This window comes from Cupressus sempervirens, chromosome 5 (genome assembly GCF_028749045.1).
Source record: "Cupressus sempervirens isolate cs-2001-9-10 chromosome 5, ASM2874904v1, whole genome shotgun sequence".
In the NCBI taxonomy this organism is placed as follows: Eukaryota; Viridiplantae; Streptophyta; class Pinopsida; order Cupressales; family Cupressaceae; genus Cupressus; species Cupressus sempervirens.
The window spans coordinates 420,519,920-420,547,202 of NC_143122.1; the positions used below are offsets into that span (position 1 = coordinate 420,519,920).

At 34.1% G+C, this 27,283-nt stretch overlaps 2 protein-coding genes and 1 long non-coding RNA gene across 11 annotated transcripts in view; 1 reads left to right on the top strand and 2 right to left on the bottom strand.

Annotated features, from left to right (window-relative positions):
- Positions 1-10,234: 10,234 nt before the first annotated feature.
- LOC149556575 (uncharacterized) lies at positions 10,235-17,168 on the top strand. The gene is made up of 2 exons (XR_016364718.1): positions 10,235-10,526; positions 16,862-17,168. It is a non-coding gene; the product is annotated as an uncharacterized LOC149556575 (long non-coding RNA).
- On the bottom strand, positions 12,867-14,894 carry LOC149556576 (uncharacterized). The gene is made up of 2 exons (XM_089830954.1): positions 13,461-14,894; positions 12,867-13,346 (listed from the first exon to the last, which is right to left on the bottom strand). The coding sequence occupies exons 1-2, from the start codon at positions 14,166-14,168 to the stop codon at positions 13,293-13,295; spliced, it is 762 nt and encodes a 253-aa protein (XP_089687080.1). The 5' UTR covers positions 14,169-14,894; the 3' UTR covers positions 12,867-13,292.
- A 432-nt stretch (positions 17,169-17,600) lies between the features above and the next one.
- The window catches only part of LOC149556577 (putative LRR receptor-like serine/threonine-protein kinase At1g06840), a 345,044-nt gene continuing 335,361 nt past the window's right edge, over positions 17,601-27,283 (bottom strand). For 7 of the 9 annotated variants that reach the window (XM_089830951.1, XM_089830947.1, XM_089830945.1 and 4 more), the window contains 4 exons: positions 19,157-19,208; positions 18,804-19,054; positions 18,583-18,717; positions 17,601-18,438 (listed from right to left, as the gene is read on the bottom strand). In XM_089830951.1, coding sequence (XP_089687077.1) covers positions 18,097-18,438; positions 18,583-18,717; positions 18,804-19,054; positions 19,157-19,208 — 780 coding nt within the window. In that variant the 3' untranslated portion in view covers positions 17,601-18,096. The remainder of the gene's footprint in view (positions 18,439-18,582; positions 18,718-18,803; positions 19,055-19,156; positions 19,209-27,283) is intronic. The other 2 variants (XM_089830949.1, XM_089830946.1) reach the window with 1 other exon arrangement.

Genomic DNA, 27,283 nt, shown 5'->3' on the forward strand with positions numbered 1-27,283 from the left:
TTTTGTAGAAAATTGATAAAGCCTAGGTTTTCCTTTCAAAGCAAAAGATTTTGGGTTCTTGCATAAAATCACTTTTGTAATTACATGCTTGTCTAGGTATTGTGAATCATTAGTATCTTGGGTAATTCGTGTTGATTCATTTGAAGTTACATACAAATCATTGGTGTATCACCACATTTAAGATTTAATATTCGTTTCACTATTCATTTTTCATCCCTTTTCCCGCATTCAAATTAGATTTTTAGGTGATCACCATTTATGAACCAATTGGATCTAGAGATTTTTCTCTCATTTTAGAACAACCCACTTCCCGAGAGAGTTTCCATGTTTCAACAAGATAGCTAGATATTCCACCTTGCTAAAGGTGCAATCCTAATTGACAACAATTATTACTCCTCCCCACAATGTAAAATTCCCTCTCAATTGCTTTGTATTTGAATACAAATCATGCAAATGATCTTGCACTCCGCATGTCCTATGAGAGACAACCATAAAGAATTTTCTATCTTTTAATCTTTCTCAAAATGTCATTAACATCTTTCGTATGAATCATCAGTCTATTTCTTATAATTGTTGCCTTTGTTCAAGTGTAGTGTCTGCCCCTAGATCGCATTTATGTTATCATCATCGAATTCTTTTAGGCTGATTTTATGCATTGATTAATTTTAGAGATATTGGATTTATAATACTATGATATTATTTCATGACTTTGATTACAAATGTATCAGTTATGATTACTTAGTTGATTTCATTTCACGTGTTGTTAATGATGTCTTGATGATTCCTAATTAGTAAATGTATTTTCTTTCGTAACAATGTTAACGTGATGTCTTTAACGATGATTATGTTGTATTGATAGAGATGCATTATTATAGCTGAGCATTTATCATAGATTGATGATTTTTATACTTACCCCATACTTGCATGTGTATGGTGCACGTGTTTGTTTTATCCTTCTGTCTAAAGTGTTTGATGTGGTTAAGGGAGGGAGTTGTAGTGACCTGCTAGTCAGGATTTACACGATGCACCACTCCCTATGATTGCCTGTTTAGTTTAGATATATTATATACATGTATATGCTCGTCTTTTATGCAAGATGCAGGTACTGGGCATCGACTTCCCTGAATTGGCAGGATGAGCATGCCCTATTACAAATACTCAAATGGTAAGAATGGGAAGATAATGATCAGGTCCAATCCTAGCCATAGCCTAAAATACTTGTCCTACAAGGAGGACTCGTAACAGACTATCTACCCTTTTAAAAACCCGTGAGTATTTTGTGCGTATGTTGTTTTGTGAGTCTTTGGTGAATTTTTTGATTAAATTAATGATTTAATTCAATGGAAATTAATTAAATAAAAAGAATGGAATTCGAAGATAAAAGTTATAAGTTTAAATTTTAGAACATGATAATATTTATTTAATTTAATAATAATATATTTAGAGTTCATTTTTAAATAAATGCTAAATATTATTATTATTTAAGTTGATAAATATTTTATCAATTAAGTTTTGAAACAAAATTAAGAAGCTGAAAGATATTAAATTATGGAAAAGATTCAAGTTCACATGATGCCTACATGAGACTATAATATAGGAAATTAATTAAAAGATAAAATATGTGAACTTAATAAAGATATTTTAAAGTGCGCATGAGATTTAAAAGTTAATAAATTAATTTAAAAGCGAAGTCAAGTGGAAAATTAAGTAGAGTAATTTAGTAATTCACTTAACATGCATGCAAGGAATAATAAAATAATATTTTAATTAAAAAGCAAATTAATTGTGCGTTAAAGAATTAATAAAATAAAATAATTATAATTTTAGAAGTGTTGGTGACAGAAACCCTAAAAGGTAATTAGATTTTATATTAGAGGGTTTTGGGGTCATTATTACACACACAGGTTTCAAGGAACACACTTTTGGAAGAGGAACAAAGAAATCTTTGGAAGCTTTGAAGGGTTTGGATTAGCAAGGGTTTCACCAGATTGTTAGCATTAGATCAAGGTAGGGTTTTGTGAACCATTGTAGAAATAGTTTTGGATCTTTGTCTTCTTTGTGCTTACCATATTTGAAATATTGTTGAAAATTCCGTGAATTAAAATTCTACAATAGATGGATTTGTGTCGTGGAAAGTTAGATGATATTGTATTTGAAATTTGAAAAAAACCTTGTGTTGAAAATAATAGATCCTTACGATTAAAATTCCTATTGGAAAAGTAAGAATAGATTCAACGTTAGAAATGTAGAAAAGAAGAGCAAGATTAGATCTAGTGTTACTTGAATTTTTCTAAATATGACTTTCTATTAGATTGTCAAATTTCATTTATTTAAAATATAGAAATTTTATTAAATATAAAATAAAATATGAATTATTTATTCTATTTAAAAGAATGTGTGTAATCTATATCTATGACTATGACTATGAATTAAACAACCTTTCTATTCTGAGTATTACAACTTTAAAATATCTTAATTTAAAAAAAAATATAAATTATTATTATTTCTGGTTAAAAATACATGCTTCTTTTTATATTTAAAAATAAAATAAAAAATTCTTCAATTAAAAAAGAAAAAGAAAATGAAAACACATATCATTTATATGTATTGTTAAAATGTACAAAGAAATAATTGATTTGTAACGTCCTGTAATTTATTTTAACGCAGTCGCTTATTTCCTGTGCATTGGTTCAAAATAGAGAGTTTAAAAAAAAAATGAGAGGAAAGCAATCCCTATTAAATTGCCTTCCCTACTTAATCGCCTTAAATATAGGTGAACTAGACTTGATTTAATTAAAACACTTACTTGACATGCCTAATATTATGTAAAACAAAAAAGCCAAAGTACATTCCACTTTCCATGCTCACATGAGAATGATAAGGAACCAAAAGATAAGGAACCAAAAGGAAAGTATTTACTATTTTAATATTAAAACATAAAAGAAAACAATTGTAATCTTTTATTATGAAATTAACACATAGTTAAGTGGTTAGATGTTTTTATATTGTAATATTGGTCAATTTTTATTTAGTATAATAATATTAGGTCTTATTTATATTTTAATTAATTTTTTCTATTATTTATTTATCTATTATAAATAAACAAATTAAATAAAGATTATCATTATTGTTATATTTTAAATTATTTTATAATTTAGATTATTTTAGATTATGATTAATTTAATTAAATTGATTATATGAAGAATGTTATTATATATACATGAGTTTAGGAACTATAGTTTTCTTATATCAAACATTGTTGTTTTCAATTATTATTCAAAATATGTATACTATTGATATCAAACACATCTTATGGTTCAAAATAAATCTAAGAAAATGATTTTTATTAAATGACTGGAACCCTTTTGTTTTCCACGTGCTTAATTGGGGCTTGTGGTGTTTTTTCTTCATGACAATTTTATTGAGTTATTTTTAGCAGGCCAACTAGGTGTACACTAGAGGCTTTTGTGATTCTTTTATGATGTTTATTTTTTCTGGATATTGTAATGGGCTTATGTTTTAAGCTAGAAGTTAAATTTATGAGATATGCTTTGTGGCACAATTATGTTTACTTGGGTTGGGAGAACCAACTTACTATCAAGTTGACTATTAAGGAACCGAGTTTGATCTTTATGGGTGTTGTGGTATGGGACACAACTGTGTATTTTTGTGCTTAGGAGAGGTTGTCTAGGTACGTGACATGGGAGTGGCTTGCAGTAGGGGTCTAGGACCCAAAGTGGTCAGTGCTAGGGTAACCTAATCAAGTTATGTAATAAGTGATAAACTAGTAATTAAAAATTGTTTAAGGAGAAACACACTAAAAAGATAAGTTAGAGATATTTGACCCAACCATGCCTTGAGTGCTTGTATAGACTAAGGATGGGAATGAGATGATTGCCTCGTCTTCTTGAGAGGGCTTTCTAGTTTCCACATGTGCACGTTGAGGGTCCGAGGTTCAGAGCAACCAGTCCAGGGTGACTCAACGCTTGAGGGTCCGGGGTCCATTGAGAGACCAGTCTAGGGTAACTCAAGCAGCCATGTGATGACACTCCCTAGTATGCAGCCTGAGTCTCCTCTGTAGATTGTGTGTACCTCTGGTGGTGTACTTATTGTTGGATGTGTTTATTGTGGTATTTATTTTCATTGATTGACTTGAGGAGGATATCTTTCGTTGACTTTATTTTATGATCTTGGTATTTGGTTTATACTTGGTTCGTGTATAATGGTTGGTTATGTGGTGTCGGTATTGGATTGAGTGTTCTTTCTTTTGGGATTGTCTTATATTCTTGAGTAGCATGTGTTACCTTTTAGATAGTTTTGGCTATTAGGAATTCCTTGCCTAAGAATGTTTTATGTTTGATTAGTCGTATGTGAATCGTTCATTATCTTCCCTGCACGGTGAGAGTGGAAGCCTGACTAGGTGACCACGTGGTCGGGAGGTAGTGTCTTCTTACCATTTGGGTTCCCCTCACATTGCCAGTTGTTGGATGATCAGTGCAGAATATGAACCTTTATCATTCTTACTTCTTATCTCTTATCTTAGAGACTTCTTTTCAGATGATGTATATATGTTATCATGTATTCTATTTATTTTCACATACCCTGTGACATGTGCAGTGGATGTTATTTATTGGATGTACTTTCATTGTATTATTTATACTTATGTATTTTCTTATGCTTTGCTTATGCGATTATGTATCTGTTATTTCTTATGATCATGAGACATTGTATTTGGAAACTTAAACTAATTAATTTAAAATTATTAAATGTGACTCAACGTAAAGGAACCCTTGAGGAATTGAAACTGTATCTGTAATTGCAAATGTGTATTTGATGTGTATGTTCTTATTGCTTCTGCATTAATGTTATCTTGATGTTGTTTAATACTTTTTAAAAAAAAAAAAAAAGTTCAGTAAACATTGTAACATGTTAGGTTTATTTCTCTTGGGTTCCCGAGCGGAGCGTTACATCAAGAGCCTACTAGAAAAGGGATAGCAATGTAAAAGAATTTCCTATATGCATTTTAACAAGAGACTTCCATTGTGAATTTAACAATAGTAAATTCTATTATGATAGAATACTTCCATAATAGGTATTTGCATTGATCTATTGATCAATATGACTTTGAAAATATGCTCCATAATACTTAATGATACCTTGATAATGGTGGTCTACTACATATCACATATATTCTTATTACCACTACATAGAGTTTTCAGTCACTATCAAGTCCAATGAGAGATAATCTCAAAGAATTTTTCATGTTTTGATCTTTTAAATAGTACCTCTTAATAACTAGAATTAGAATTGATGTCATGTACATCCTCTGAAGAGTTATCTTCGAGTTGGCTTGATTTTGTGCAACTGTCCATTAGAACTTTATGTGCAACTCTATCTTAAAATAATTTGAGTAGCCCTTGGACTGAAAGTGACACAATTTTCCATGCTTACTCAGATGTCATGTTGTATCAATAGGCTGTGAAACAACTTTAAGATGACTACTATCAACCCATTCTTGCTTCTCCTCAAAGGTTTGATTGAATTTTAGGCTTGAACATAAGAGTGACATGCAACTCTGTATAATATTCAACAATTCTCAGTATTCTAATAGTTGACTTGCTGATGGTTTTGTCATTGTTCTACTACTTCCATGTAATATTTTCTCAAATAGTATATTGCTAAGTTACCCATAATTCCTCTTTTGCCTTCAAATGTTGGTATGGTATGTATCAGATTCATATACATCTAAAAAACCCAGTGGAATCAGACAGGAATCAAATTTTTAATGGCTGAAACATATTTACAATTTTCAACCCATATCCCAACGTTTTTGTGATGACCTAGCAATTTGACTGCAATTTGACTTCAAATCTAGTTATTTTTGAACATGATGTGTTTGTTTTTAACCCTTTTTTTCCACTTGCAAAAACCCTAAATTTGACTTTGGAAAATATTTTACATCCACTGCTCGTTCATTCTTTTGGCTGCAAAACAAAACCCTTTCATCGGATAGTAGAAGTAGCTACGAGGACGGGAATCCACTACAATTGCGAGGATAGTAGTCACTGCAATTGTGATGACAATCTCCATTAATCTGCGTCCAAGTTAGGAATCCAGATAGGTATCTACTATGTCAAAATTTTGCATTAAAAATCTGCCTAGCCTCCAAGTTCATTCTACAACCAACGTTTAAGTCCATTACGCCTATCGGGGTATGCATTAAAGTGATTTATGTTTTGTTTTAAAATTTATTTGACATTTTAAACTTTAAAATATTATATATAATATAAACTGTATATAAATATTAACATAGTAAGTTTTTAATTTTTTTTATTAAATTATATATAACATTTAAATTTATATTGTAAGTTTTTTTAATATTCAAGTAGTATAGTATTATGTAATATTATAATGACTAAAACATTTTAATAGTTATATAATAATATTTCTTAAAAATTGTAATACTATAATCTTAATATATATTCAATATTTATTATTTAATGTTTAAAATATAAATTAAATTTGTTTATTTTATATTTAATATTGTATTATTAATATGTTTTTTCTAACATGTTGGCTCTTGTAGACAGCATAATAGAAACTTCTATTGCTCGACCCAAATTCAAGACTGACCTAAACTCCATGAAATGTAACCAATTGGCGACAAGCAAGGTAGAAGAATTGGTTTATGTGCATTCCAGCTTGCGCCTACTCACTTTTGAACAAAATCAGTACAAGGAAGGGGGCACAGAGTTGTGGGATGTAGATCCTAAGTGAACTAATTTGGATTTTAGCCAACATGCTTCTAGCTATGCAAGTGATATTGGGGCTGCATGTGGTTCTAGCAATCTATATCTATGATAACATTCAAGTTTTGACAAATTGATATGAAGCTAGATTTATAGTAAATCAATATATTTTATAAATGTTGCAGTGCAATATTTATGGTAGTTAGTTTTGCTTCTACTTTTTAGGTTGTATACATGCATATATATATTTATGATTTTTATATTTTATTTGTATGGACGTACCCAAACCCCCTCCCAAAAAATTAAAAATCTCCTTTTATTCCACCAAGTTGAAGGGATTATCTCATCAAACTATGAAAACTAACCTTCTCAAGCATTTCCTTCCAAACTTGGCATTTAGTCAAATCAACCATGTATCATCATCCTATTGGCCTGTCGAATCCTGATTAGCACCTCATGGTTGGCTTGCCACATCGGTGCCATGTAGCACTCCCTAATCGGTCCTTAGGTCCTGGTCAACTCACCACCTCATCCAGCTCCACCTAGGTGTCCCTGCCACATAGCACAATCTTGAAATCACCATTGCCTTGCGGGCTTGTGAGAGGTCACCACGTGCCATCTGCTGGTGTCATTATTCACTGCATCATCTGACATGTGTCAACCTCTGATTTGTCGACGTCACCAACATGTCGTCACTTGGATGCCATATCATCATCTGACTGTTGGGCACCCTAGGCCTGTCATGCCATGTGGCAACATCTTACTTCGTCTCCATATTGTTGGGTGACAACCTCTCCTTGCACGGAAGTACACAAACCCCCTCCCAAAAAATTGCCGTACCCACGTATGCATACCTGTACCAGCAACTTAGGTATATTGTAATACTTCACTACAAAAGGATAATCCGAGATACTTATAATCAAACTGAATCAATCAATCTGAATTAATTGTTACTTTTAATTCTCTTAAAACTAAAAGATGTTATCAAATTTCATGTCTGTAATATTAGATCAACACATCATATTCAAATAAGCATTAACGTGGTAACAATAGCAATAAGCATTCTGGATGGCTCCCGCCCATGTTTTTGAAAGCTCCATTCCTGCCCATTACGTTTTAGCTCTTGCCATTCCCACTCGTGTTGCTTCTGCTTGCATTGGTTTGGGGGTGGATGGTGGTGCAATGGCGACTTCTTCTATTAGGGTTTTTGGCCCCCTTCCTACGATCACTGCCGATGGCTCTGGTGCTGTTGTTCCTGTTGTCGAAGCTTCTCCTACCCATGTGGTTGTTGGTTGTGCTGCTATCTCCTATGCAGATGTGGTGGCTTTTGAAGCAGGTATTGCTCTGGCTTTGAGGAAGGGGTCCCGTTTGGATGTGGTTAACTGGGAGGCTGTGCCTGTTCTTGTTTTTAAGACGCTCTCGCTTCACCTTGATTTTGACATTGTTGATGTAGTTAACACATTTGCTAATGATTTCTCTGCTATTGCTGCTATCTTTCGCTTTACGGGTTTTCGGCCATCTCTTGCAGATCTGCATGCTTGGATATCCAAATTTTGGGAACCAATCATTTTAGGTTTAGTTCAGATCTACCCTGTGGCTAAGGGTTTTTTAATTGTGAAATTTGCTAATGATGAGGATAAGGATTCTATCATATGTCGTGGGTTCTCTTGGGAGAAACAGTTCCCCCTGATGGCCAAACCTTGGTATCCGACTTTTGACCTGACTAAGGAGTCCTTTGATAAGATTCTCCTTTGGCTTCGATTGCTGAATCTTCCCCTTCATCTATGGCATGACTCAGTCTTGGAGGCTATGGGGGATGGCCTTGGGGATTTCTTAATGGTTGATTTGGTTTCATCCAATGTCTTCAGGACAACGTATGCTCGTATCCTTGTGGAGATGGATATCTCTAAAGGTCTCTTTGCTATGATTAATCTGTCTTCTCCAAGTGGTTCATGGATCCAACTTCTCGATTATGAAGGTATTCCCTTCAGATCTAGGAAGTGGCATAATATTGGTCATCTTGCAGCTCGTTGCTCTTCTGATAAGGTTAGATTGAAGAAATCACCCTCTTGGTGGTTGGGGGTTTCAGATGATCATTATACAGTTCAGAAAGCTGCCTCGGTTGTGGAGGAGCTGAATAGTCCTTCGCATAATGATCTCACTTTGGATGAGGATTCTGTTGATATCTCAGATGCTGTACTTGGTGTCCCCTCTACAATTTTGTCTCAGAGTGTATTTGATGTTTCTCCTGTTGACTCTGTGTTTCCTGACTCTTTGCCTGCTTTGAGTCAGAATTTTGTTGCTATCCCTTCTACTGCTGTCTAGAACACTACTTTTGGCTCTTCGGCTAGGGGGTTTCTGGGGGTTAGCGGGGATTGGTAGAAAGTGGTGGGGAAGGTGAAGGATAGTTGGACTGCAGTTAAAAGGAAAAAAGTAAAGTCTTCCAATCCCTCGTTTGATATGACCTTACGCTCTCAAAAGAAAGGACCAAAATGTAAATCTTGATGGTCTATTTGTGACTTGGATTGTTTGCCTTCTTATTGGGAATATTAGTGTGTCCCTCTAGTTTGTCACGGAGTTCTCCATTTGTCTATGATTTTCATTGTTATATCTTTCTTGTCCCATTGTATAAGGTTTCAAGTCCTTTCAAACCCTATTTTCACTTAATCAAAACAAAACATATTCAAATCATACTCTTATACAGTTATATCTTTCAATTTATGGTAAAGCTTCAGTTTCGCTGACTTTCACTTTGAAAGGGATATGGACATAATATTATAATTGTAGATCACTAGCATACCATTATAAATTAGAATATGATTTTCAGAAATACGATAGCAGAGTAAAGCTCTCTGTTGTGCATATCTACACACGTAATGACTCCGGATGAACAAACTTTCAATTCAATAGTTCTATCTTGTAGCAGCAAATAAACAATTCCATGAATCTCTAATACTTGACCAATATTTCTTTTCAGAACATGAGTTTACTCTTCACTGTAATATCTGATTCATCTTTTTACACGCTCTATTCACATAGATTGAATATGAATACATTTATATAAGTCCAATTAGTTGAACAGTTTGTGCTTGGTTAAAAATGCGAATCTTCTCCAGCGTGGACGCTACCATCGAATCTAATTTCATACAATATTGTCTTAATTAACAAACTCCTGATAATCACCTTAAACTCGACAGCTATAAATCCTATCTGGACGCATATCTGTCTAACAAAAAACTAATTTTCTAACTAGGCAATTGTGCCGTTGTCATATTATTCATTGAGTTTGAATCAATCTCCATTCAGTTTCGCTGTGCAAAGTTTCCTCATCGTGTAATCTTCAATAGATCTGACAGTCATAAATGAATATTGACGCTGAAAAAATTCTATCGATGATCAGCTTATATTGGTCGCAACAAGATATCATCGTGTCTTCTCCAAGGATTCAACATTTGAGGTGTTGAAACAAACACTAAAATTTGTTATAGAGTGGCTTTATCTCAGAGCTACATTTGAGCTTAAACCGGTGAGAAGAATTGAGAACTTCAGGCTTATTTAGAGGGTATTTGCGGAAATTTACCACATCGATCTACAGATTCATGATGGTAACCAAACCATGTCTGCAGATCATTACCTGGTGCTGGCCGTAATCTTCAATATACCCGTGGGAAGCTACAGGCTGGGATGTTATTGTTCTGGACTGAAGCACCTAGTTTGGGGAAACCAATATTTGCATATCCTTCGACGTCTCAACCCGTGGCGGCTATCAAATAGAGGGTGGGTTTCATCAATTTCATAAGAAGGGGGCTATCTACAGGTCCCAATATTTTGCTGCAATTTACTAGAATTTTGCAATATCATAAATATTCTATGTACTGATATAAATTGTTTGCCAGACAAAATGCCGTATATACCATTATTGCCGCATGTCATATACAAAGATCGATTCTACCGTTTTTGTTTTCAGACAGATTTGATTCTAAGCACTCTTCGTGCCAACAGGTTATGCTTTTAGTGTTATGTTGCTCGCTGAAACCAATGACTTCTTCACTTTATACGTCAAAGAGAATATATAGGAGAGAAATACATTAATCGCCATAGGATAGATTTCTACGCACTATGGCCGGTCATATAGGGGTCTTATTAGCAAGAGTTCAAACACGATAAATGTAACCTTCAGAATCTTAGATGACAACGTAGACCAGACTATAATAGGTATAGATCAACATTAAAAAAACGTTACCAAGAACTCTACAATAAATCATGGTAAGTATGAAGGAGCAATATATTATCAATTTTACAAAGAAATCTTCCTCCCAGGCTTTTTTCTGATACCATGTTAAAGAATGAAAGATCTTTGCAAATGTAATGGCACTATATGTTTTTATATGTTTTCCAAGTGCAGATCCGAATGGATATAGGAGTAGAAGAGACATGTCTCTATGTTAATCAATATTGGTTATTGTAAGTTAATTTCTATTAGACATTATTAACAACTATATATATATATATATAAAATTGACAATTAATCAAATGTAATAATGTTTATCCAATAACCACAGGGGATTAACTCTAGATCAATTTAATCCGACTGAAGCTACAACATTAACAATTAAGATGGATCCAACTCCTCGAATTCAACTAACCTATCCTATGTTGAAATATAGCATGGCCCACTTGGTTAGACATCAACTTTGGAAGAAATTTGATTTATATCAACAAAATGAACAAATTTTTATATATAAATTTGAAGCATCTATTGTGGATGACTAGGAAATGGTTTCTTATATATACTAATTAAATTGATTAGAATTATTTTATAAAATTAGCAAGAAATCAGTTCTCATGTCTTAGAAATCATCTTGATCCCATCCCATTGTTGTTGGGGTTTGCCTCCTGTAGACTTACAACTGGTGTTGATGATGTATTCTCCTTCTTCAAGATCTTCATGCTATTGCAAATCTTGCACACCTAATTTTAGTCAAACACACTTTGATAAAATAAGATAGCAGATAGTAATCCAAGGTCAGTCTCTCTTCATCCACTAATTCTAATTCTCCCCACTAAAATCAGCAGCACAAGTCTCACAACAGATAAAAAGGGTAATCAACTATTAAACCCTGCCACCCTCAAAAAAATTTTTAAAAAAATTCCTTACTTTTCAGTATAATAATCATAAAACTGAGCATTCCAATCATGCATTAAATAATAATACTGACAAGACAATAAAAGTATTTGTCAGAGTAAAGAGCTTTCTCAGACTATTGAAAATTGACATTTGCATCCACAATTTTTTAAAATATTGATACAGAGAAAAAAAGATGGAAAGAATCAGGAAACCAACAGGTTGCCCAAAAAACAAAAGAGTATAAACTAATCTGAATAACCTAAAAAAGTCTTAGGTAAAAGAAACATAAGCCCTAAACCCAAAATCTAATTACAAATAGCTGTCCAGAGCACAAAACTTGAAGAAACATTGGAACTGTTAATTGTGCAATGAGTTTATAGCTGTAGAATTAATCGGTGTAATAGCTAGAGAATTAGAAACTTCGCACTGTAAAACAAATTTATAATGCTAAAATTGCATCCACATTTGTGTTTGTCATTTCTATCAATATTATAAATATAATAATCTGATCTTGAAGAAAAATATTGTAGCATCAACCATACTAACACCATAGTCAAGTGAACATTGCAAACTTTTTCTCAAAGTGCCTAATTTTCTTACACCTTTTACTACAACATTTCAAACACTTTACTGAACAAATGCTTCAATAGTGTTTTCCTTTTTAAAATAGAAATAACCTAAGTTGCCGGTTCGTGGTTCGGTTCCGAGTTCGGGTTCGAGAACCGGTTCGCTGGTTCGACGAAATTTTGGAAAGGGGTTTGGGTTCGTTTGGGTTCGTTAGTACAAAAACATGTAAAAATTATAAAAATATATATATATACATTTTTATGAAGCATGAGTTAAAATTAGAATGTAGCATAGTACCATAAACACATTTAAAACTTTAAAACAGCATAAACAATAACATATCAATGTATCATGGTGAGCACACCATCATATAGTAACATAATTCAATCAACTTCAACATCAAAGATGAAAGATTCAAAACATTTAAAATATCAAGTTCAAGTGTCATTGTTTCACGTTCAATGTTTAACAGTAACTAATAGAATGAAAATCTATTAAAATTCTGAATTTCTAGTTCTAAGTTCTTCATTCTTCATCTTCATCTTCTTCATATTCATCTTCTTCTTCTTCATCTTCTTCTTCATCTCCTCCTTCTTCGCCTACGCTATTACTTGCACCAAGGCCAATGGGATCAGCAGCAGAATCAACAATGGTATTGGCATCAAAGTTATCAAAATCATCAATTGTAAGCGCAGCAGTGGAAGCATCCAAGTCCGCAATCTCTGCATCTACATCCCACTTCTTTGTCTCCCCTTCTTTGTATTCTTGACTCTTGTGCGAAAGAAGGTGCAAGTTGTTATGCACAAATACCAAGTTCTCGGCTTTTTTTGATTGCAACCTATTGCGCTTCACCGAGTGGATGAAAGAATAGGTGCTCCAATTTCTTTCTGATGCAGAAGGAACTAGCAACATATAAAGACAACATAGGGTAGGCAATTAAAAAGGAATTAATTCAATCTTATTAAAAAATTCTTTTGAAGATAAAGTGAGCTAATTTAAAAAAAAATAAAACTTACTTGTGATATAACTTTGATTGCAAGGGGCTGCAATGTTCGGAATTTTTGGCCATGGAGGTACCACCAACCATGAGCATGCTTCTTGAACCGATGACGAAGAGCATCATTACTTAGACCTGTAGCATTGACAAATGCTATGAACTCATCCATGATTACATCTCTTATATCATCATCAGGAAATATTCTTCTAAATGTTGCCTGGTACCCGTCAGACACTTCCATATCTCTGTATGGTGGCAACCTTCCTGGTAGATCACAATATTGTGAGCTATAGTATTTGGGGGTCAAGGCATAGGCAAGCAAATGTAATGGAGTGGTCATTTTGTTCCATCTTTCATCAATAATTTTTTGCACTTGTTTGAAAAAGGTCTCTTGCGGATCTTGCTCTTGCTCATTTATAACTTGCTTGATCTTCTCAATCATTGAGTCTATGCCATCATAGATCTCTCCAAGGCAAGGCCTATCCATGTCAGTGTACCTAAGCATGCTCATAATGGGCTTGGTGATCTTAAGGAGATATTCCACACGTTCCCACCATGAGTCAGCCAATAGCCTATCCTTTATTTTGTTTGCCCTTTCAGTGTTCTTTTGCTTCCATACACCCCAATTGTTGCTGATTACCATACCTTGAAGTGCATCTTTCACTTGCACAAGTCGTCTTAAGACGATTATATGTGATGCAAAACGGGTCTCAGCAACCTGTGACATAAATTAGAGCAAAAAACAACTATTAGATACATATTTTAGAAAACTAAGAAAAGTATACACATTGGCAATTGCACAAGTAAAATATGAAAAATCAGAAATTGTCAACTATTAAAAATTAAATTACTAATTTGAGTTCAAGTTCATTTACCTTCAATAGCTCCAATTTTGAGTAGTTCCTGAAAAGAGATTGAGTCATGTGGTGGTTTGTGACAAACATTTGTATGTCCTCAGCCTCTTCATACACTGTTTTGATCCACTCAATTTGGTTCCCAATCTTTTGTAGCATAAGATTGAGTGAATGGACTGCACAAGGTGTCCAAAAGATATGTGGATATCGTGATTCAACCAACAAACCTGCTGCTCTACAATTCTTTGCGTTGTCCGTTATGACTTGGACAACGTTTCTTGCACCCACTTGTTCAATGGCCTCAATTAAGATATCAGCAATAAATGGCCCATCTTTTACTTTGCCCTCACAATCCACTGCTTTCAGAAACATTGCCCCTTTAGGGGACACCGCAAGGACATTGATCAAGGGACGGTTACTAGAATCCTTCCAGCCATCTGAAACAATTGTCACCCCTGTCTCAACCCATGAGTCCCTTATGGGCTTCAATTGATTTTCAACCCGTTGGACCTCATCATCCAACAAGGTGGTACGCACTTTCTCATAACCGGGGCCACAATACCTTTTGGAGCTTCATTGGCACCCCTCAACATGTCCTTCCAAAACGGAGAGCGGACAACATTAAAAGACAACCCATTTGCATAGAGGCATCTTCCCACCTTAATGTCAGCAATATCCCGGGCCTTGTTTTGAAAAGAAGTTTCTATTGGCCTCTTTCTTTTGTGTACAATGGGGACAAATTCAGTGTCAATGTCCATTGTAGTATTGAAGAAGGGATGGTCTTGTACAATAACATCTGAGGGGGGCTGCATTCCCTTAGCTTTTTTACTTTTATTGCTACTACTACCAAGTTCTATTGCTCTGTGTCCTTCTCTCTCTTCTGCTGCCTCATGCTCTTCAATATATTTTAACACGGTGTGATTTGGTATAGGGACACCATTTTTGCCAGGGCATTTTTTGACTCCTCTTCCAGTATAACCACATAGATGGCCTACCACACGATAATAAGAACTATTTCTTTCTACATCACATCCTCGACATCTCCAACGGAATTCACCACCTCCTGGAATGGGTTTTATAATGTCTACATACTTCCATAGAGGAGAATCAAAGTTGGTTTCCATTCTTTGTTCGGTGTTGCCTATTGATGAAGAGGTAGATGACATTACTTTCGAACCTTTCCCTATGGCAATAAATTACTAATTAGATATATGTTCATAATCTATATGCAAGAAAATGATGAATTTTGAAATAATGGAAAAGATTCAAGAACTTAGAACATATGAAGATTGAAAGAGAAATGAAAAAAAAATGGAAAAACTAGAACAAAACAATAGTAAATGGAATAAGATTTTACCTCTTGGTCCTTTTCCAGCCATTGCAAGTTTGCAAATGTGTATAAATGATGCACAAACACTTCAAGAACACCAACAAGTCAATCTTCAAACTCCTCCTTGCACAACCGGATGCTTGCTCAAAAACTTATGTGCTCTCCTTCAAGGCAAAACAACCTATTTAGAAACAACAAATGACTATGAGAGAGCAAAAAACCAATTCATAACACCTTTTTAGGGTACGTGGACCCCAAAAATTATTAAAAAATGCAAATAAATCACTTTATTTCCGTGTCCGTGGTCGGGTTCTAGGCTGGGTTCGAACCTGGTTCGATTTTCCCAGCTTGGTCCGCCCGGGTTCGAACCAGGATTCGAAAATCGAACCCTGGTCGAACCTTGGTCGAACCGGACCAGAATCTCGAACCGGTTCGAACTAGTTCAACGTCCAAAGGGGGGGGAGGGGTACCCGTGTAACTTAGGAAATAACAGTTAATTTATATTAAAGGAAATGTAAATTTAAAAAATTCCCAAATCTGGACAGCATTGCTGGAATTGGATAGGAATTGGTGTTACCTAATTCTTAAAATTTGTAATCCACAGTTTGGATGTGCCAAACCGGAATTGAAATTTGGATTTTGTATTCCCATTTATTCTCAAATACAATTCAATCTTCCAACACAACAAGTGGAATTGGACAAATTCCAATTCTACAAAAAATTGAGCATTAGGAGATAAAATAAATTGTAAGTTTTTTTGAAGTCTGCAATCTTTTGGTTTTCATTTTTGGAAAATTCTAGAAGTGCCACCTTACCCAGTTGCCACGGTATTCTTTCACATCTTTGTCTGTGTGCAGCCTAGTTCCATCTTTTTTGGGGAAGACAAATCCAATTATTTTGGTTCTTTCTATTCCAAAATGAAGGCAATAATATAGTTTTCACTTGTTTCAGATTGATTTTGTCCTCTTACATTGTGCGATAGCCTTTACAGCAGAATTTTGGGCACAGGGTTAAACCGAATTCAGTGCACTACTTTATATAGTTTTTCTTTACAGATTTTTGCTTATATTTGTAGCATATTGTATTATATCAGAATGTCTAAGACCACAGCTCATGGTCTTTCATATTTTTGTTCAATTGCTCATTAGACTATGTTCAACCTATCCGATCCGATTTTGTTATTGCATATTCATCATTTTCCATTTTCATTGATTCAATCCTTGTTTGTTTATTCAGGTGGAAGAACTCCGGCAGAATTATGAAAATGTTTGCATTCTCCGGATTCAAATGCCTATCTCGTCAGACCTGAATAACCCCCGCAATTTCATTACAAAGATTACCCTGTATAACAAAGTTGTGAACATATCAAATAGCATGACAATCCTTGATGAGTTGCTACCACTGTCTATTGAGTATGTGAAAAGGAATTGCAAGGGCGTATGAATTTCACAAACCCTGGTGTTTTAGGCCATAATGAGGTTTTGGAGATGTACAGAGATTATATTGATCCTACTTTCAAGTGGAAAAACTTCACTTTTGAACATTTCATGCTGTGAACATTTCAAACTAACCTTTCCAATCATGCTGTGAATATTTAATAGATGTTAAAAAAATAAAAAATAAAAAATATGCTTATTCAGGTGGTATTTCAATTCCAGCAACCAAACGCACAAAAGATATCTTCTCATTATGAATTCTAGGGGAACCAAATGATGCCAACCATATTCCGAAAACCAAACGGTCCCAACCATATTCTGGAAACTGTAATCCGGATTTGAAATTCCAGAATTGTTCAAATTATGGATTTGGACAATTCTGACATCACTAATTCCAGCAACCAAACAGACCCTAAGATAACAAGCTAAAATACAAGAGTAGCCAATTTCAGATTGTAAAGATTTGGACCAAGAGAAATGGAATTTCAAATTCGAAACAAAGAACCTCAACCCATTCCAGTTACATGATCCTTTAAATATAAACCATAATTTAATTTGTTTTGCTTTCATTAAATTTTTAAAAATATATTGCAATATACAATAAATATACAGGAGGTTTGAAGTCTGCGGGGGTTATGCAGTTCTGTATAAAACAAGATATAGAGCTGTTAAAAATGCTTCTTCATACAAACAATAAGATTTCACAAATTTCAGTGTCCTATATAAAACTAGATCCAGGATTATAATTTCAATGATAACAATAATAAAAATTAGAACAAAGTAGCTACTGATTTTAGGCAAGGCTCTATTTTCTTACTAGGAACTTGACACATACAGAAATCATATTGGTCTCTAATATGCAAATTTCACAAGAAGCCTAATCAATATATGGAGTTGGTGTTCATATTCATTCACCAACATACCTATGTGATGGGTACTAAGCTTCACGAATCCCTTGCTGACTACACCTTCTAAGATAGATGATGACCAGAGTTATTACCTAATTTCTTCGTTGCAAATGAAAACTAAGCTTCCCTAACGTGGTATGATTTGAGAAATGGTTCCACTCTCAAGTTCACTTCCAAGAATACTAGAAGATACATACGGATTTTGACTTATCTTAGCCGAGAATGGTATTTTTTCTGCTAAAGCATCCATTTCACCAGACTGCTTGGGTGTGGCGTCTAGTGGTGGTGAAAGCTGCAAGATCTCCTCAAGCTTGTGGACCACTTCAGCCATGGAAGGGCGCGCATCTGTTTCATCCTTGCAACAGGATAATGCCAGATTGGTAAATGGCTCCAAGCATTCTGAAGGATATGAACCCATCCTCGGATCGATCGTAGCTAGCATCATTCCAGATTCATGTGCCATTTTCACCTGTGCACATAAATACAAAGATTAGAAGCCAAAATGAAATAATACTCAACTGCCAGAAAGCAATATCAAGCTACCCTTCTGAATCCTTTGAATATAAAAGAATGGATGCCACAAACAAATAAAATTGTCAACAATCAAACACACCTCTCTGACAATGTTCTTTCCATGTTGAATGGGTTGCATGCCTGTCAAAAGCTCAAGAAGTACCACACCAAAACTGTACACATCACTCTTATCAGTAAGCTTGTGTGTTAAGAAATATTCTGGATCAAGGTAACCCTGCAAATGCCAATGATGCATAATGTTATTGCAGTTAAAAAACTTCTTAATAGCAAAAATATAGCATTTCAAGGCTTGTGTCTTACCGGAGTGCCCTTCACTACAGTTGATACATGACCTGGAGCTGAACCTTCAAGATCTGGTAATGGTGCAAGCTTTGAAAGGCCAAAATCTGCAACCCTCGCATTAAATTTATGATCCAATAATATATTGCTTGCCTTTATGTCCCGATGAAATATGGGAGGGTTGGCTTCATTATGGAGATAGAGAATGCCTCTAGCTGCTCCCAAAGCAATGCGAAGGCGTTGGACAAAGTTTAGAGGGTTTTTGGAGCTTGCTGTTGATGAACACAAAGTATCTCCATGTTGGCCCAAATAAAAAGCTAAGCACGTTAATAGAAAGTATAACAGAAGGAGATGGTGGGTTAAAAGCAATTTACCAGAGATATGTTCCTTTAGAGTTCCGTTTGCCATGTATTCATAAACCAACATCTGCTCAGAAAACAATTTGATATCTCTGACATTAAATTCGGTTCATTTTATTTAATGTCAACTTTGCATAAGTAGATTAAAGCAAAAATATATTCTGTTTTGCAAAGAAAAGTTCTCTCAGTATTGTATATAACAAAAAAAATACCATCTGTGTATGGATAGCAGAAGGGTTCAAATATTTTAAGATAGCATAAATGTATGCTCTATTAAAGCTTATTTACTAGTCTCTGCCTGTAGGCAAGGAAACTACTGTATTCTTCTGTTCACTCTTGCATATTATTTGTTTTTTGATGAAATATGTGTAATCATTAATTATAATTTATATAAGATTTGTACATTAATCAAACTAGGATAAGAAATCACTCCCCAATATTGTCGAACGGTAGGGAGGATATGGAGAAGAGACAGCTGATGGTCTATTTCAGACCCCAATCCTGACCCCACTGAAGCATATCATTTTTTAAAAACCTATGCCACAAGAATATTTATGTTCATTTTCTAATGTTTATGTGTGCGATTTAAAAAAGAAAAACAGTATTCTCTATGTTCTGATTAGCTCATTCGCAAGCTCCTTGATGAAATTGTCAATTTACATTTAGAAGAAAAAGGTTCCTCCAATCAAAATTTGAGGACTAGCAAAAATTGGAAGTCTTTTTAAGTTTTCATATTTTACTGTAACTTGTAACAATAAAAATTTATCTTGCAATCCAAGGCAAGAAAAAAACTAAAATCTTTTGTAATGTTTCCCCATTAATTGCATCCCTGTCTGACTGAGAAAAATTGCAAAACTTAAAAAAAATAGAATTTCATAATGAAGGTCAAATTCTGGGTCATGTGAAGTGCAGGCTTATTCCAGGAATACGTGATCCAAAGTTTCCCAAAGAGGATGACGCTTATGCTCCAACATCCTCCAGACCTGCTTCTGCATGTGCCTTGGCCACCTTTTGTGCCCACCTCTGCTTTGACAAACCTGTTGAAGGATCATAAGTCAAATTGAAACAATTTGGCAAAACAGCTATTATTGTGAAGTAATCAGGCTGAATCACATTCCCTTGCAATCTGCACAACGTAAGGCCTCTTCATCATTGACATGCTTTGGACAAGCCTGAATCATGGCAATGCGAGAAGCCGCTTTTCCCACCTGCATTTTATCCAAAACTAGTCTAGCATCTTGCAAGCTCCCAAGCTTGGCATACTAAATTAAAAACTTGGTAGCTAAATTCTGTCCAAAATCTTGTTACGGTTATGTGGTTATGTGGATGCAAACTCCTTTTGCTTCTAGGAATTGTTGCTTATTAAGGCACTGTTATAGAAGGGACAGATAGGTGCAGCCACAGATACTAAGACTACCATGTTTCTGGATATTGATGTGAACATTTAATGCTTCTTTCAGTGTTTGGAAATTATCATAATAAAACATTATGCCAATTTCCTAATATTCATATGGCTGGCAGAAATGTCTCTCTCTATATGGTTTTCCTACAAATATAAATCGTGCACTCTGGCAAATTGAAAATAATTAAAATATTACTATTTTGTCCTTTCTACATGAAAGAAATATTTAACATCTCCATTCTTTTTAACTTGTATTTATTTTATATTTGCATGAAGTGCTCTGCATACATAATAAGAGAAGAAATGTCCTCAAAAGAACAATAATGTGGATACTCTCATCAAATAGGTATTTATAATCAATTCTTTGATTTTAAAGTAAAAGGTTTTAGTTTTTTTTGTTAATCAATCATCTAAGAAACCCTTTGAAAGCCCAATGTTGTTTGATGACGTAAGTTGTTGCATTTATTCAATAAACATTAAGTAAATGAGGATACTGTGATGCATACTGTATCAATTTAGCCCCTCAACAATTAGATTTTGGGTTGTTAAAGTTGGCCTCAGAAGAATTAGTGAACACAACTAAACAAGAGCCATGGGTACGTTTGAGCGTGTAAAGTTGTAAATTAAATCCCTGCCACTTAATGAGTTCTACATTGCTTGAAAGAATAGGATATTTTCCCCAAACTCCCAAAAATCTTTTCAGAATTTATAAACAGATTGATTTTGCAACTAAATGCAGAATAACCAGCAATAACTCAGATTTAAAAAAACTCAGATTCATGAATGTATTATAATATCTAACGATACAATAATGTGCTATTTTTCCAGTCTTAAGTACAACAAAGACAGTCAGATTGGAGAATAGGAATAAAGTGTAAACACAAGTGAGATACCCCTGTGATATCTCCACTAGGACAACGGATTTGTGTCCATTGCCTCCTAGCTTGAGGGATTCCATCCTCAAATTGGCTGCAAGCTTCCCAAATAACTCTCCAAGAGAGAAAACGGAGTCTAGATCATTGATCAAGCATGCTGAAATAAGCTCCTCATTCTTTTAAACACAATGGGATGACTCTTCATTAATTTTATTCTCTTTTCCTTTTCAATTAACTTTTTCTCACTAAGAGAATAATATAACTTTATAAGATAAGTGACTTATTAAATCCCTCTTTAAATTTTAAAGTCACTTTAATTAAAACAATTTAATCTTTGAAGATAAAAATAAATATTGTCAAACTCAGAAAGCCATGTATAATAGCTTACTAGAATGCTCTCGACAAAATGTTCTAAGTCCAATACTGCAAACCTAGAAATACGGACTATAGCTAACTTACTATAAAGACTAGGTATCAAGAACCCCCTTCTATTTTGACTGTGATCTGCCTGAAAGTGAAGATGTCTATGTTGAAACTCATATTGACCCTCCTAGTGAAGGTTTGGTTACCCTACAAGACCATGATGGAAAGGGCTAACGACACAACAAAGGTAAATGGCTAAAAAAGGGGACAATACAATCCTCCTTTCTAGAATATTGCTTGCCCTCGAGCAATCAGTATCTGCATGTTGTAAACAAAATACTTGGATCCCATATCAATCTCAAGGAAGTTGCACCACCATGCTGCTATGCTACTTTGATACAAACAACATGTCTACATTCTTGCAGTTGATCATCAACTCCCCACAACAACAATGCCCCAATCATAGTAATACCAAGATCCCAAATCCTTCCATGTGCACAATCTGTCGAATCAACTTGCCATGTGTTGCTGCCATATTGTTGTCCTTCATTTTGTCATCATAAAATGCAGGCAACACTACAAAACTTTTCCAATTAAGTTTCATTTTTCTCTAAGGTAACTCACTATTCAATTGGCAAAGATTGATCAAAAAATTATCTCCAATCCATATAATGAGTCTTTTTACTAAAGGTTCTCATCTAGTCCTTTTGTTTTCTCAAGTTGTTAGTCTATTCTTGATTTTTGAGGCCTTCAAAGTCATTTTTGCATTTTTGAGTGTCTGTTTGCTTTGCTTTTGTCTTTTTGTTTCCTTCAATCTCTTGCTTTTGGTCACACCCTTGTTTCAAGCTATCTTGGGACTTAATTAGAGTTGTTAATCAAAAGTTATTAATATTTAAGTGCATGTTTTATTGAGTTTTAGAAGCCCGATTGCATATTTTAAATATTAGACCTTATAATTTGATGTTATGTTGCACTTTTTGAAATATATGACATAAAATCATTTTATATTATGCTTTTAAGTTATATAGTTGCACTTTTTGATCTTTTAAGTCATAACTTATGTGATTGAAGTTATATAGTGAATTTTTTAATCTAATTTGATGTTGAGTTGCACTTTAATGTTTTAACTTAAATTATTTAAGTGAAAATCTCACTTTTTGAACAAATTTACACATGACATGTAAAATGTTTAGTTTAATATGTAATGGACCCTATAAAGTGAGATTCACTTAAATGAATCAATTAAACACGTGCCAAATAGAAGCTTTAAGTTATGCAAATCTCTTACACATGTAATTATGGTGCAGGAGCACCTAAGAAGACAAGAATACTAGGAGGCTAAAGTTAATAATATGATCAATTTTATTTGATTTTGGTCATTCATGATGTATTAGATTAATTTGAGTCAATCTGAACAATAATGTAAGGTTGAAAGACAAAATTGTAAAAGTTGTCAAATATGTAAGTAAATATTGTCATAAAATGTGAAAATATCAAAAATATGATTCAAAAGGAAGATGGAAGGTCATAAGATAAGTTGGATGGTTTCTAAATTCCTAAAATGTTATAAATAACTTGTATTGGTCGTTTCAAATCAGAATGAGAAGAATGAGAACATTTTGGTATTAGTTTGTGCATTCATTCTTAGCGATTTTGATTGGTGTTCACTATTTTTATATCGTTTCCAGGCCTTGTACAGATAGTTACGGCTTGGAAAACCTATATAAGTTATATATTTGGATAGTAGGATGACTTATCTTAATTCTCCTTTTGGTTTGGATTAATTTCATTCAGTTTTGGGGAAGTTATGCATATTTTAGTGAAAGTGCCTGTTTGCAGATTTAAGATTCTCTGACAACAGTCATGTTGCAGTGTTTGGTACAGACACATATGAATGAGTTATGACCTCTAAATAGATTCATTGGAAAGATATTGGAATAATATTTCTTTTCCTTTTGGTTTGGGTCATTTTTATGCAGATTTGTGGAAGTTATTAATCTTTTAGTAGAAACTGATTTTTTTAATATCTTCAATGGAGTTGCGGGCATAAATTTGCATGCATGTAATGATTTATTGATTGAAAGAATGAATGGCTTACATATTTGGAAAATAGACTCATAGAGGATTAATATGAAATTGGTTTGGGATTATTTGGTTTTGGTTTATGAAAGATATTGGATTTGTTATATGGGGTTACATGTATCCTTTCTGGTTTATAACAGTAAAAATGGGTTTCGGTACAAAGACAATAACATGTAGAGGAATAGTTGGATTGGGCTCAGCTTTGGATATTTTTTGGAAGGACTAATTGTGAAAAACACATCCAAACAATTTTGCAGGAAGATGTTGAGAACAAAAGTTATGAATAAAAGAATCCGATATAGAAATCAGACTGTGTGAATGGAGATATATTGATAAACTTGTTGAAGCATATTTTGTGTTACTTAATGAGATGTCTCTAAATCATAAATTTATTGAGTGGATGTTGAAGAGATCAGCATGGATTCTATTTATTATTGAGTTTTTAATATTCTATTTGCATCAAATTGCACCCAGGAACCATGACTTTTCTTTTATTTTCTCACCCCAAGAGGCAAATCGCACCTTTTTGGGTCAATTGCATGTTGCATATTACATGTTTTTGAATATGCAATGTGTAAAATGGTTTCCTAAACCATGATTTGGTGTGAAAAAAGTGCTCGTTTTTTATCAAAGAAACTTATTTGCGTAGATTACATGCATTTTAAATTATGCATTTCATTTTGTAAACCCCGATTTGCTCTCTTACATGCAAAATGAAACATGTAACCCATATGGAAAAGTGCGACCAGCTTTGGACATGGATTTTTATGCAATATGCAAACATTTAAATGTCTCTAAGAAGTGTGATTTGCATACGAAGCCAAATATACAACATGTAACATGCATTCTTAAACCTGATTTGCATTGGAGAAATTGTTCTAAATATGTAAATGGGCTGGGAAAGCCCGATTTTCACCACAAGTTTACATTTAAACATGATCTCTCCTCTCCATTTAGGCGTCAAAGTTTATGGGAGCTTAGTTTTTACAAATGCATCACATTTTAAACATGCAATGAGCTCTACAAACCCCAATTTTTGTAATAATCCCGACTTGGTTATAGTTAAAACACCTTAATCCGTAATTGGGCATTTTGTTGAACACTTGTCTAACAACCTTAATCTTCAAGCATATGAATTCTAGATGGATAGATGCATATGCTAGATATACTGGATAGATGGATGAATGCTAAAATAAATATCAACTCTGCTATAAAAATCTGCCATATGAATTTGCACATTCAATTCTGAAATAATAAGTGGCCCACAAAAAATTCTGAGTTTATTCATTTACATAATATGTTGCAACAATTCATCAAACTTACAAATAAATGATAGAGCCTGTTAATATCAGACATGATGCCCGATTTGCAGAGCCATTCCCACTCAATGCTGCACAGAATTGCAGAAACATAAGCCCAAACATATATGCCCAGCAGTAGTAAGAATAGATGCTCAAGCACAAGGGCACATGACGTCTTATGATGCAACAAACACTCACACCACAACAGAGATTCCTGGTGCCCTCTTAGAAATTACTAATAAACCATGCCAATTTTTAGAGACTAATGGTGTTTCACAGTCACACCACCATGAACTGTTTTATTGCAGGTCCATTGTCGCCCATAAACAATGATTAAAGTGCTTGTTTCAGAGAAAATATGCAAGGGAAGCCATGCCAAATAACAAGGGAATTTGGGCATCCAAAGAACACTGCTTACCCACGTTCAATTTCTGATTGCAATCACTCCAAATAACCAGAAATGTAGATGCCTAGCAATCTGATATAGATAGCGCTCAAAATTCAGTATTCTCCTATATGCAGATCGAACCCTTCAATGTGCAGGTGGTAATGCAATTAAACTCCAGCAAGAGATGTCTCCCATCAACAGAAAATACAATAGAAATAAAAAGGAGAGGTGGCAATTGTCTTACTTCAGCAACAATTTGCAAATCAATCTTACAATAATTCTCAAAACTCCAAAACCCTTAGCCAAATATTAAGATAATAATAATCAATGCCTTCCAACAATAGTAAGAATAGTAGGAAGAAAAATAAAATTCTTAGAAATCCACATTACCTCAGGTGCGGAAGTTTGATTGACTTCGAATCCTTATACTTCAGGAAGGGCACATGAACCAATGTCAGGAAATGTCACAAAGATGGCAAACAAAATAATCAATCAAATAATCAGATGCCTTTCCTTTTCCAACAAGCCCATATTTATAATCTCCAAAAACCACTTGTTTCCCAAATGTAACTCCACTCACGAAGCTTCACCAAGACAACATTAATTAGAAGCTTCCATTAGATTCTTTTAATGAATAACAATTACTTGCCCTTTAGTATTTAATACTTGACTTGGCTTATAACTAATTAAATAAATGGTCCCTTCCAATGATGACTCAACCCTCAACTTAAGTGAAATCCTAAAGTTAAATTATAACTTCATCTAATAACATTGAAGAAGTTCAAATCCAAGGCGGATTTTGATTATAGGGTCATGAATTCCAAAATGAAGAGGGCATTCACTCGTTCACAACATGGAGGATGTTTGGATAGATCTTTAGAATAAAGTAAATGTGACCAAAATGGACTATTGCCGGCTTACTTTGCAGCAGATCATAGATCTCAATTTAATCCCTATTCTAGAAGGGGTTGAAGATGACGACATGATCCTAGACCAAGAATTTCACAATAGTTAGATTGACAAGCTTCTTCCTACTTCCATCTAGTGGAAGTAGAAAGAGTTGGCTTCTATTTTTGATCAATTTCAATCAATCTTGATGAACACCAATTCATGGCTGAAAAGAAGGGGTCTAAAGAGAATCAAGCTTGAAGCAGGTGCAAATTGTAACCATTTCAGTCCTATGGGCAGGAAATATCAGGTTGAAGGTAAGAAGAAAAATGATTCATCTACCAAATTCTTAAAATGAGAGAACCCATCAACTGAGGGATATCATAAGTATGAAAATTTGTGAACAATTAGTTCATGTGTCGATCTCCTCCACTAATCCTCTTTAGATAGGCAAGTATTCCTTGAGCACAGTATACAAAGCAAAGGCCATGGAATCCAAACTTCAGCTAATTACTATTAAGATATTATCTCCTTAGTTAAATACTTTCTATAATGGTCAACTACTTGTTTGTAATCCGTCTTTCAGTCTAGATAGGAATGTTTCCTATCCTGTCTTCAGTTTTGTTTCTAATTTCATCTTCAGTCTACATTGTTTCTTTTCAAAACAACGTCCTTGTAATTCTTTATAAGGAACACATTTGTTCCTCTGTTAATCAATCAATCATTTGGAAATCCGTTAATTTGCCAATTCTTGAATCTTGTAATATGGTATCAAAGCAAATACTTCAATTTTTTTCGAAAAATTTATAATTTCTATTGAAATTATTTGTTAAGATTTTTTGA